The sequence below is a fragment of the Lithobates pipiens genome, unplaced genomic scaffold, assembly GCF_037356315.1.
Source record: "Lithobates pipiens isolate NorthernLeopardFrog02 unplaced genomic scaffold, aLitPip1_a1.2 Scaffold_19, whole genome shotgun sequence".
NCBI lineage: Eukaryota > Metazoa > Chordata > Amphibia > Anura > Ranidae > Lithobates > Lithobates pipiens.
Window position 1 is genome coordinate 408,744,094 of NW_027507764.1, and position 14,042 is coordinate 408,758,135.

Consider the following 14,042-nt stretch of genomic DNA (forward strand, 5'->3'; position numbering starts at 1 on the left):
TTGCTGAGGCTTTCAAGGCATAGAAAATTGTATGAGAGGACCAGAGTCCTTTGGTACTGGACTGACCCATTGATGCAAGCAATAGCATGTGGTGAAGTCTGTTTTATTTTTGTTTTTAATTTTTATATGTTCAAAAATGATCAGAATTTAGTTCTTCTTTAAAAAACGCTTTTAAATGAAAACGCTCATAAACGCAGTTTACTGAGGTTAAAAGTGGCTACACATGGTTACAAGCATTTGGCCTGAATGCAATTTTTCTGCTTTCAAAAAAATTCCAAAAGTCCAGGGGCTGCTGAAGAAAACACCCAACTGCTCCTAAACTTCAGTTTAGCAGCTGTAGTGTACATGAGGCCTAAAACAGCAGCTGTAAAAATGCCCAGTGTGCATGAGGCCTAACAGGTGTCATCATTGCCCTGTTTGTATTGGAGACATTTTCCATCACTTCCTATCAGAAAGTGAGGTTAAATTTACTCACAGGGGACACACACAGCAATAGAATTTGAGGTCCTAACCCTTCCCCACTCTATCCAAAAATTGTGGCTGGAGGTGGGCTTTAAAGGGCAAAGCCCCTGTAATGCTTCCATGATGTGTTTTTTTTTTATCCAATTGTCACTAGCTGGGAGCTAAGATATTCTAGACTTTTCACCCTAGATTTAAAAGCTTAGCCACAGCAAAATTTTGTACAAGAAACTCTTTACAAATTGTTCAGCTTGATCTCATTTTTCTTTTAGAAACATGTACATACACTGTACATTGTGTATGCGCCCCTAATATGTAATCTATGCAAATAGTAATTAGTATGTAATTGACTACCTGTATGGACTTTCACTGCTCTTGCGGCAACGGGGGGTGGACAGAAAGGGGGTTTGGAATGATTTTGCTATGATGCCTGGGGATTTATTTTTCTACCCTTTACTATATATAGTGGTAATGTCACATCTTTTTCAATCCGGATCATATATATATATATATATATATATATATATATATATATATATATAAATATATTAGGGCTGTTACTGATTAAAATGTTTGTGTTTAATGAATCTATTTTTTTAATCGATTAATTTCGATTAATTATAATGCACATACAGATCTAACTACTTTTAGCTGATCTCCTTGCATTGCAACTCCACATTAGTCAGTGGTAAAGGTGGTATACACTATATACAATCACCCAACATTAGTTCTTTCCCCAATCCATGACTTAACTCCACTGTTCACACAAATACGTTTTAGTGTTGAAAATATTTTTATTGAAACATTTCAAGTAAAAACAATAAACAGTAACCATCACGAGGCAAATGCAGACAGGAACATTAACAGGAGTACATTTACGGGAGGCTGGCTAATGACTATTGGCCATAGCCGGTCCCTGACGGGAAGCTTGGAGAGTAGAGTAGACGGCCTGCTCACCGATCCACGAGGCCATAGTAGTGAGAAATACTCATGGGTTACTACATGAGGCAATATTTAAACAATAACATAGAAAGAAAGAGAGAAGAAAGAGGAGCAAAGTAAAAAAGGAGCAAAGCGGTATAGGGGAAAGCTAAATAGCAAAAGGGGAGGAGAGGAAAGTGGGAGGGAGGGGGGGAGGGGGAAGGAATATGGGCAGGGGAGGGGGTAGGGTAAGGGAGAGCCCACAGCGTCCCTATGCTGTCAAGATTTGGTTCATTAAAGTGTCAGAGGAAGAGAAGCGGAGCCAAATCGACCATTGAGAAAGAAATTTGGCGTAAGTGTCATTGTCCAGTGCCAACATCTCCTCCCACACAAATACGTTTTAAATTCAAACTGTAGCACTGACATAAGTAATTTTTTTTCCACAGTAGCGTGACAATTCCTCCACCTCCGGTCTAACTAATCACTCTCACCTTATGGCATGGACCCCTGTGCAAACAGGTGGTCATGCAAGCGGGTATCAAAACGGTTAACACGGATCATAAACTTCTATCATGTCTCCTTAGATCTCAGCAAGGATGCCAGGTCATGAGTAGAAAGAAAAGATCTAAGTGCTGACAGCTTAAGTATATGATTCATTTTTGTTTTCCAACACAAACTACTCACATAAAGATGATAAAAACACAGCATGTAAAGCCAAAAATCTTGTTAGTTCCATAGGGCATCAGCGTGTGACGTCATGCATAGCTCCTCCCCCGTACACATTACGTTCAATCAGAACTTTGACGTCACAGAACCCCTCCCCCCTTCCCTTTATTAGCAGACAAAGGCACTTGGGGAAGGGGGGAGGAGTCCAGTGACCTCGATGTCCTTGATGTCACCGGATCTCTGACGGAACTCCCTGAAGACCCGGAAGCTGGAGGAGAGGTGAGTACCGATCAAAAGAATTTTGATTGATCAAAAAAATTTATCGATTAATCAAGGAATTCATCTTTAATTTCCACAGCCCTAATATATATATATATATATATATACATATATATATATATATATATACATATATATATATATATATATATATATATATATATATATATATATATATATATATATATATATATATATATATATATATATAATGATAATACTCTGACACTCAGAAGGTTATGGTTTCTTGGAACACTAACCCTTGCCACATAGTTCTCTCTCCACGTTCACTTCAATATTTGGCCTTGATAAAAAATGAATTACAAATACTGTAAACAAACTGCAAAAATGCATCAATTCATTAATCAGACACTAATGTGAATCCATGAAAAATGCGTATTGATCTGATTTTGCATCTCCCATTTTGTCACTGATCTCTACTAATAAAATGTGTATGTGGTGAAGGTTTCAATCTTCTAAAATGACAAACTATATTTTGAAGTTATGAAAAATGAGCTCTGCGCAATGCGATCAACAAGGTTTTTTATGCATACAAAAAGCTGCTGCACATTGTCATAAATATATTACTGTTTGCACTGACTTTAATAATAGAGAATTGTAAATGAAAGGGATATGATATAGATTACAATGTCAGCAAATTTGTAATTGTGGGAAAGAGCCAAAGAAAGAAAGAGAGAGAACATCCCCAATAAATACTGTTCTCTCCAAAACAAAATATACCTTATTACAAATCTGTACTGACTGTATGTGATAATACTGAATAGCAAAATAGACAAAGGGCTGTTTTTAAAGTGAAAGTCAAGTATTTGTTTTCCATTTTCAATTACTGTTACCCCATTCAATGTGCCTCAACTTTGGGTTAAGAACTGGTACATAAAGGCCGTATTTACACAGCGGTCTTACAAGCGCACTATTTTTGGAAAAAATACAACAACAGTAACATTAGCCCAATTCTTTTTACATTGTGAAAGATGATATTACGCAGAGTAAATTGATACACAACATGTCACACTTCAAAGTTGCGCCCACTCGTGGAATGGAGACAAACTTTTACCCTTAAAAATCTCCATATGCGACATTTTAAAAATTCTACAGGTCGCATGTTTTGAGAGGAAGTCTAGGGCTAGAATTATTGCTCTAATGATTGCAGCGATACCTCACATGTTTGGTTTGAACATCATTTTCATATGCGGCCGCTAGTCACATATGCGTTCGCTTCTGCGTGCAAGCGGGACAGGGCACAATTAAAAAATGTTTTTCTTATTTAATTTACCTTTTATTTTTACACTGTTCTTTTTTTTTTTTTTTTATTGTGGTCGTTTTATTCCTATTACAAGGAATGTAAAAAAAAAAACATGACAGGACCTCTTAAATATGAGATCCGGGGTCAAAAAGTCCTCAGATCTCATATTTATACTAAAATGCATTAAAAAAATAAAATAAAAATTTGGTGGAAAAAAAATGTCTCTTTCTGTTTCAATATGTTTATTGTGAGTTTTTTGAATAAACGGTAGTAAACAAAAGAGCATATTCATCTCCTTGTGAGCCCTCGCAGGGGCCACTAATCACGAATATAAATCCAAAGGGCTAACCATCACAATATATTTCTAATAAACTCAGGATAATAAAGTGAGATGAGTAAAAAATGGAATCCAGACTGATTCAGTGAAAAAATGTCTCTTTAAGAGCTATGGGTGGAAGTGACATTTTGACCCTGAAATGGTATGGAGCCGGGTGGGTGCCATCTTCTCCTCACTCAGCTCCATATCACAGAGGGGAGAGGATGCCATCGCCTCCGCCCCTGCCAGGTGGCTCCAGTAAGTGGCAGAGGGCACCGGAGCACGGCGGGAAGGGGGCCCCTTTCTCGCTGCAGATAAAAGTGATCTTGTGGCGAATCTGCTGCAGAGACCTCTTTTATATGAAAGCAGACCACCCGCTGAAGAAGAGTATATAGGGGTTATGGCAGCTAGCTGCAGCCATAACAACGATACCCCTCTTCAAAGTGCCGACGTGTAACGATGGCGGGCAGTCCGTAAGTGGTTAAGCATTATGTACCTTTCTACTTTTAGATATTTAAAGTAACATTAAAGGTTCATTTAAAAAAAAAATAACAAACATGGTATACTTTCCTGCTCTGTGCAGTGGTTTTGCACAGAGAAGCCCCAATCCTCCTCTTTTTGGGTCCACCACCAGTGCTCCTTGCTCCTTCTTTTCAGCCAGTGCCCCCAATAGCAAGCTGCTTGCTCACTCCTGCGTCCCGCTCTATGCGTCCATCAGACTCACAGAGGCTTGGCCCCACATGAGGGTAAAAAACCTTGAGACTGAGTTAACACTATTGTGAATTCCCTACATCCAATTCGCATGTCAGGTGATTGTGACCGTCTCTAAGGAGCCGGTTCACACATCTCTGGAATGGCTCCGGAGCAAATTGCACAGGAGTCCTGTTTGTCTTCTGGTTCGTTTCAGGTCCGAATTTAGATTAAAATTCGGACTGAATCAGACCTGAAACGGTGAACAGGGAGGCACCGAACCCCTGCTGTGAGCCACTCCGTGCTGCAGTGTCAACCCAGCCTTAGTCTTTAAAACCACTTTAAACAAAAATAAAACACTTTTTCCAACGTTGTTCTCATGGCAATTATACTACAGAAATCAAGGTATGCCTGATCTCCTATATATGGTTTACTGGAACGATAAGTACTGTACTACACATTTTACAATATGTTCTAGATAAAAGTAGCTGCTTCTTAGCCTACATTCTCAAACAATAGTTTTTTATCATACCTGGTAAAAATTGGGCCAGAAGGTGCTTATTGCCAGTTCTGCTCGATTCCACATCCCAGTTGCTGGTCCTGATATGTTCCACACGGGGCTTCCCATTACTCCATTATTTTCTGTGACATAGATGTGTAGCAGTCCAGGTAAGGCTCCGCTCTTGCTGGACACAAAGTAGTGAAAGTCAATGCAATGTGTGTCGTTCTCTTTCAGCTGAGGCAATAAAAGAAGAGCCCTCTGCCCAGCCAACCTTCCAGATGTATTTACCATCATGAAAGACCCTGAAATTGAAAAACAATGTAAAGTCAGAATATTTGTAATAGACTTGCCTACTACAGTGCTTTCCAGCTTCCATGTGTAATGACCAGGTATGGAACATACCTACTTACATTGATGCAAGCTGGACCAATTTAACTGTAGAGATATCCATAGCAGGAAATCAGCTTTAAGGTGACAATGCTCAGTTTAGCTACAGCATTTTCACCCTTTTCTTTCATACCCTTAAGATAGACTAGAAGTAGCCATGCCAACATACAGTGAGCTGGCACATTCTACCATAGTCACCACAGTAAAAACGTGCACGGAGAGAAAATATGAACAAAGTAAAGGGCGCACTTCATTTTTTAACAAAAATAATGCAATCCTGTACCCATTAATAAATACTTGCCAGCTGTAATAAATAAATACTTTAGCTTCTAGAACTGTTATAAAATGTTGGTTCCACCTCTGCGTAATATGATGCAATAGAAGCCTTACTCCACAATTCTTATATCTCTCCTGTGTGATTGGCACATGACATTTTCCAGAAGTCTGCACCAAGCCCCAATTACAAGCATCCCTTGCAAGAAAGGTATTTTTTGGCAAAATTATTTATAAGGCTCATACTGAACTAAAAGGATGCAGACATTCCCGCTTGTCTTATTATAATGCGGAAATGTATCAGGTCAATATAATGACCCTGCCCCCATTTTGAAATGAAAGCATATTTCCACTTTTGTTTGCCAAAATGCGATAACACCTACTTTCTACTTATTACAAGTTTCCATTCACATATAGGTATTAGACTCAAAAGCAAAATTTTAATATATTGCAGTTTACCAATTAGTCTTTTTCTCCTTTATTTTCACCTGGTGATCTGGCCAGAAACAGACTTCCTGTCCCAGGGTACAGTCTGGATCAGCAGGTAAAAAAGAAAGAAAGAAGGAAAGAAAGAAAGAAAGAAAGAAAGAAAGAAAGAAAGAAAGAAAGAAAGAAAGAAAGAAAGAAAGAAAAAGAAAGAAAGAAAGAAAGAAAGAAAGAAAGAAAGAAAGAAGGAAATAAAGACAAAAAAAAAAAACTATTGCAGCCATATCACAGAACTGGTAGGCTGTAGTATATAATACATGTTTGTTTTTAGTTTAATAAATCATTTTCTAGAAATTGCTGTTTGACTCTTTACTTGCTTAAGAATCCTTATCCCTTCTATGTAAAGGTAAGATGGGGACTAACGAGTTATGATTACCATATTTAACCCTGTGTGTACTTTGTTGGCAGATTTCATTATGTGTTGTAAACTAGATTTGCACACTGACCTAACTAAGGGATAACGAGCTTGAGAATTGGGTGGTATATTGCATAATAATGCACTTAAAAACAACAACAAAAAAGCTCTTTCTCTAATTGCACTTTGAAAATGTTCAGAATAGCTTGCACACTGTCTGTGGAGTCCTATGTATAAACATGCTTCAAAGTAAAAACTAAAAAGATAAGAATTTTTTTTCTTATGCTACTTTTACTATGGTAAGTTACCCTGTATAGTATTCACTAGTTTTTGTCGCCATTTTATACTTTTAATATACAGATCTAGCATGGTATATTTTGAGCAGACATCCTTCCTTTTAAAAAGCTTTCACTCCTGCTGCTACATGCATTAAGAAAATTAATCCATCTAAGGCGTTTGTTCTAAAAATGCAATGCATTATTTTTATTACAATTTTCATACTCTTCATACTGGATCAGCAAAGTTTCAAAATCCATTTCATGCATATTTTACATTTAGGTTTAATAAACATAGTGAGAGATGGGAGTGAGGAGGGATAAATGCAGACTGTGACTATATTAAATGCTAAAAATCAAAACTTTTTGCATGAGGAAAGGAAACTGTATCATGTTGCCAGGTTCAATGTATAACCAGTACTGGAAAACAAGAATCTAGAACTTACAAATACATACCTGAATGACTTATTAAAGGACAACTCTAATGCTATCCTGGAAACTTTGTAACTGTATAGACAGGGAATCTACTTTCAGTTGGCTTACACTAAAGTCAACACGCTGACAGCACATCCTGTCAACTTCTGCTTACTCATGTCTTTTCAGTTAAAATCAACTAAAGTGGATGTAAACCCTCACATATACCCAGTGAAGTGAACAGCCTCAGATGATACACAGGGATGAAACAAATCTCCCTACATAAGTTTTACTTGCATATCTGCTGTCTTCACCTGTATACATCCTTTAGAAAGTGCTCTTCTTGTTAAAGCTTTTCTCTTCCTGGTTAGCGCTGGGAGTGGTTTATTGGCAAACAGCCAAGACAGCTGATTGGAAGAAAGGCACACACCCCCTCTCCTCATAGGCAGGGGAAGAAAGGCATGTGCACAGCTCTGCTCTTATGCCGTACAAACACGACCGTTATTTCCGTCAGAATAAACTCTGATGGTTTTTCCGATGGAGTTCCACTGAAACGGACTTGCCTACACACGAGCACATCAAAGTCCGATCGTTTAGAACGCGGTGACGTACAACACGTACGATAGGACTAGAAAAAGGAAGTTCAATAGCCAGTAGCCAATAGCTGCCCTTGCGTCGTTTTTGGTCTGTCGGAAGAGCATACAGACGAACGGTTTTCCCGATTGAAATTGATACTGTCGGAAAGATTTAAAACATGTTCTATTTCTAGGTCCGTCAGAATTTTCGAAAAAAAAAAGTCTGCTGAAGCCCACACACGATCGGAATATCCGATGAAATAATTCCGTCTGACTTCTTCTGCCGGAAAGTCCGACCATGTGTACACGGCATAAGACGGCAAGCTGACTGCTAATCTATTTATAGCAACCTCCCCTGACACACACTTCTATCTCCCATCTCAGAGAATGTGTGAGAAGTTAGGCTGATAAAAGAGCTTCGGAACAAGAAACAGCTACGGGACACAGTGCTTTGGATAGAGATAAGAAAGCACTGCAGATATATGTACCCAGCTCAGATTTCATGAATCGGGTTTACATTCACTTTAAATGCTGTCTATGGAACTTAATTTTAGCCTTGCTCTCCAATTAAATAACATTAGTATTTGAAAAGGACCTTAACTGGTCCTAGGGCGGCACAGTGGTGCAGTGGTTAGCACTCTCGTCTAGCAGTAGAAAGGGTCACTGGTTCATATCCCAACCACGTGGGTTTCCTCCGGGTACTCCGGTTTCCTCCCACACTCCAAAGACATGCAGGTAGGTTAATTGGCTTCTCTCCAAAATTGGCCCTAGTATATGAATGGGGGCCTTGGATTGTGGGCTCCTTGAGGGTAAGGACCAATGTGAGTGTACAATGTACAGGGATAGGGACAATTGTAGACACTCACTCAGGTTGAACTGGATGGACTGGTGTCTTTATTCAACCTTATTAACTATGTAACTATGTAACTGTGATAGTTGTGCTTCAAAATGGCTTTCAGATGGCAACGATTAGTTATAAGTATCCCTCAAAGTTATTAACTTTTGGATCATGTGACCCTTTTAGATTGTAAGCTCTAATGAGCCCTCCAATTCTTCCAGTATTGAATTGTATTGTGACTTTACTGTCTGTCCTTATGTTGTAAAGTGCTGTGCAAACTGTTGGCACTATATGCATTCTTTATCATAAAAAATAAAAATTATTATTGCTTGTAGCCTCAATGTTTCTGATTGTTTCTTTTTTCTTGACTTATTATGCCTTGTTCTGTGCTGTTTCTCTGTGTGAGATTGCCATCGCAGTAAAGTATGGCTGTGCTTCCTCATTTCATAATCTCCAGCAAAGAGAACAGTTAGAAGAACCTTCTAGGCAGCAGTGGCTTAGATTCACACAGCTGCTTTACAGCTATGAAGCTTTAAGCACAGGAATGCCTAGACACATTCACATCATGCCAGAAAGTGCACTGCTGTTTCGGCAGAATGCAAGGCTAAAGGTAAATTGTCAGAGTGAAGCTTAGACACAATGAACATTTCTTGTCTAAATGCTCACTATACCTTAGGAAGTTTCACTCTCTGAGTTTAGTTCAGTTCTAACATACTTGGCCAAACATGCCAGACCTGAACAAACTCAGAAAATTCAACATAAACACTAGAGCTGCACGAATAATCATTAAATAATCAACAGCGCGATTCTACTCCCCTCGCAATCTTAAAACAGCATTTTCCCAATTCAGTGCAGAGAGTTCTCTGCTGACAGCTGTAAAAAAAACAAAAAACAGGCAGTCTGCCAAGTATATCTCTCTCTGCCGGAGATAAAATGAAATATTGTAACATGTTCTTTTAGATCAAAGGAATGAACTTCGGTCTGTAAATTAAATCAGTTTAACCACTTAAGGCGCAATTCCACCCAAAAGTGGAAATCCTGCTTCTTCCTCTCCCCGGCACCCCTGCTGGTTCCACATTTGGCACCTTTCAGGGGGGAACAGGGACCTGTTTTTGACAGGTCCCCTTCCCCACTTTCAGAAGACAGGGCTGTCTCTCGGAAGTCCGGCCCCCCTCCTCCTTCCTCTTCTGTAGGGCCAATTAGAAGGAGCAGTAGGGTTCCCTTACTGGCAATGGCCGAAGATCAGCTGCGATAACTGGCATTGCATGCTCCATGGACAGGTAAGTGTCCATATATTAAAAGTCAGCAGCTGTAGTATTTGTAGTTTTTCGTGAGGTGGGCAGACTTCCGCTTTAAAGACTAAACCTTTTTCTGACACTTGTTGTTTACAAGTTAAAATCAGTATTTTTTGCTAGAAAATTACATAGAACCCCCAAACATTATGTATTTTTTTTTTAGCAGAGACCCTAGAGCATTAAATGGCGGTTGTTTATGTCACACTGTATTTGCACAGCGGTCTTTCAAATGCATTTTTTTGGGGAAAAAATAGACTTTAATGAATTAATAAAAAACTAAACAGTAAAGTTAGCAGATTCTTTTTTAATAATGTGAAAGATGATGTTACGCCGTGAGAATCATGATCTTTATTCTAAGCAAAAAAAATTGTGATTCTTATTTTGGCCAGAGTCGTGCAGCTCTAATAAACAACCATTCAAGTAAATGTAAGCATTGTGCAACCAGATTTCCACATCAGTTGGATACCGAAGTAAATTTTCATTGGGTGTGATAATTATCTGTTGTTCAACTTTTTTTTTACACTGCTGAATAAAATTAAAGGAACACTTTGAAAACAGATCAGATCTCAACAGGGAAAATACCATGCTGGATATCTATACTGATGTGGACTGGGTAATGTGTTAGGAACGAAAGAATGCCACATCGTTTGATGGAAATTTTAATTATCAACCTACAGAGGGCTGAATTCAAAGACGCCCCGAAAAACAAAGTGAAAAAATGATGCAGCGGGCTAGTCCATTTTGCTAAATTTCATTGCAGCAACTCAAAATGATACTCAGTAGTTTTTATGGCCCCCACGTGATTGTATGCATGCCTGATAATGTCGGGCATGCTCTCAATGAGATGATGGCTGGTGCCCTGGGGTATTTCCTCCTGGATCTGAACCAGGCCGTCACTGAACTTCTGAACAGAATGAGGTGCAACCTGGCAGCGTTGGATGGACCGAAACATAATGTCCCAGAGGTGTTCCATTGGATATGGCCAGGCGAGCGTGGGGGACATTCAATGGTATCAATTCCTTCATTCTCCAGGAACTGGATGCATACTCTTGCTACATAAGGCCGTGCATTGTCATGCACCATGAGGAACCCAGGACCCCCTGCACGAGCGTAGTGTCAGACACTGGGTCAAAGGATTTCAACCAGGAGCCTAATGGCAGTCAGGGTGCCATTATCTAGCCTGTCTGTGCGTCCCTCCATGAATATGCCTCCCCAGACCATCACTGACCCTCCACCAAACCGGTCATGCTGAATGATGTTACAGGCAGCATAATGTTCTCCATAGCTTCTCCACACCCTTTCATATCTGGCACATATGCTCACGGCTGCTCTCATCTGTGAAAAGCACAGGCCACCAGTGGCGGACCTGCCAATTCTGGTGTTCAAAGGCAAAAGCCTATCAAGCTCTGTGGTGATGGGCAGTGAGCACAGGGCATACAAGAGGATGCAGTGCCCTCAGGCCACCCTCATGAAGTCTGTTTCTGATTGTTTAGTCAGAGACAATCCCACCAGCGGCCTGCTGGAGGTCATTTTGTAGGGCTCCTCCTGTTCCTCCTTGCACAAAGGAGCAAATACCGGTCCTGCTGATGGGTTAAGGACCATCTATGGCCATGTCCAGCTCTCCTAGAGTAACTGCCCGTCTCCTGGAATCTCCTCCATGCTTTTGAGACTGTGATGGGAGATATAACAAACCTTCTGGCAATGGCACATATTGATGTGCCATCCTAAAGGAGTTTGACTGCCTTTGCAACCTTTCATTCACAATTTTCAAACTTGGGCTCCCTCATTTCAAATCTTTGGCATTCTTCTACATAACTCCCAGTTCTGATGACCAGACTGGTAGACCGGTCAACCAAACAAATCTAGCAAACCACAAACTAAAATAAAAAGGAGTTGGTGGGAAGTAAATACGGTGCCAACACAGTATTTTTTTGATTGTCTATTAAACAGCCACATATTATATCCTTCCTGCTGATCAATTACCAATTATCATGTATGCCTATTTGAGATTAGCAAATGGCAATGGATAAGGCAGGATTTGTCTCACCAAAATGTGGAAAAGTCTGGATTCTCCTCGGTTCACTCCATTCTCATTTAGAATATATATCCCTACAAGCAGGGATACTCTGCTACCCTATACTCAATAATTCAAACCCAACCTTACAACAATCTAAATAACATATGAAAACATGCTGATGTGCAAACTTGCCTATTTAAAGGTTTGTGCCATTTTACCAGCAGGAAACGTGGTATGCACCCTGAGAATAAGGGACAATTTCATAAAACCAAAGAGTGCAAAATCTGGAGCATCTCTGCATAGAAAACAATCAGCTTCCAGATTTTCTTTTGTAAAAGCTTAATTGAACAAGCTGATGTTAGAAGCTGATTGGCTACCATGCACAGCTGCAACACATTGCGCACTCTCCAGTTTTGGTAAATCAACCCCACTTACTTCTACGTCCTGTGATGTAATGTAGCAGAGATAATGATAAAGATAATATAATATACAAAAAGCGGAAGATCATCAGTGAGATGTAAAACAAAGGAGGGTCTTCAAAGCAGGTACCTATAGGCCAGGGCCTAGAATGCCTTTTGATAAATCCAGACTTTCATATATTACAGAAGAGTCCATGTTGTCACAAATAGAAAATCAACCCAGATCTCCAAGTTCACGTGTTTAAGAACTAATCCGAATGTTTTTTTTTTTTAATATTTGCTCACCTCTAAATTTCTAAATTTCTCTAAACTATTAACTGCATTAAAAGGAACAGTTCCGGTCCTTGTGAATCTAAAATTCTTCCATGTTATTACTGATGACAAGTAATTTGTTCAGCATGTGTATCGAGACAATGCAAGCTTCCAAGCCCAACACACTATCTGAGGCACATGCCTATTATATAATGTAATTTCCATAATCCCTTCAAGCTATATCTACATGGTATTGAAAAGAATTGTGACTGAGAAAAGACTTGTACTCAATTTCATGAGATAAGACCCAGAGGCTGAGCCCCTTGCTCTCTGCTGCCTTAGATCTAGATCAGTTTTTTCTGTTGTCTGCCATATCCATTACTCGGGTCGGATCCAGACAGCATTGTCACACTTTATGTGGATTTGATTTCACTTTCAATTGATCTGAATGTGATGACTTGCTGGATATTTGCATAAACATATAATGCAATAAACAAATGTATTTTTGGGATGCTTACACACTGAATTCAGTGTTCATCAATCACTACAATACAAACACAAATGGGTTTGCCCTCTGTTAATGTTGTGGAGCCTATTTCTATCAAACCCATGCAGCAGCCAGTCATCCAACTGGCATTAATAAAGCAGAAGACTACTACTATGTATAGAAAGCAAGCTAAATTCTTCCACAGTCGAACAGGCTGTCACTCACTACAAACATGACTGACACTTATTAATGGCAGTAAATACAAGAGGATTTAAAGACGTAGGTGTGTTAAAGACAGATTATGATTGCCGACCAAAGGTAAAAAATGTATTAGAAGAAATTGTGAAATGGTGCAAAATGAACAAGCAAGATTATATAGGAGTTACTTAGTGTAATCAATTGTTAAAACACCTCTTAGTAAAATTGCAAGACACTGAGCATTTCCAACATCTACCGTATATACTCGAGTATAGGCCGACCCGAGTATAAGCCGAGGCCCCCAATTTACCCCCAAAAAACTGGGAAACCTATTGACTCGTGTATAAGCCGAGGGTGAGATATGCCTGTCCATCCCTGTGTGTGTGTCCATCCATCCATCCATCCCTGTGTGTGTGTGTGTCCATCCATCCCTGTGTGTGTGTGTGTCCATCCATCCATCCATCCCTGTGTGTGTGTGTGTCCATCCATCCATCCATCCCTGTGTGTGTGTGTGTCCATCCATCCATCCATCCATCCCTGTGTGTGTGTCCATCTGTGTGTGTGTGTGTGTGTGTGTGTCCATCTGTGTGTGTGTGTGTGTGTGTGTGTGTGTGTGTGTGTGGCCTTGTGTGTCCAGCCTACCTGTGTCCCGAGCCTCCGTCCGGTCCCGAGCC

General features: G+C 39.7%; 1 protein-coding gene across 10 annotated transcripts in view; it reads right to left on the reverse strand.

Moving 5' to 3' along the window:
* The window catches only part of PTPRM (protein tyrosine phosphatase receptor type M), a 982,826-nt gene that overhangs the window by 672,862 nt on the left and 295,922 nt on the right, over positions 1-14,042 (reverse strand). For all 10 annotated transcript variants that reach the window (XM_077492471.1, XM_077492470.1, XM_077492475.1 and 7 more), the window contains exon 3: positions 5,128-5,399. In XM_077492471.1, the coding sequence (XP_077348597.1) occupies positions 5,128-5,399 (272 nt within the window). The remainder of the gene's footprint in view (positions 1-5,127; positions 5,400-14,042) is intronic.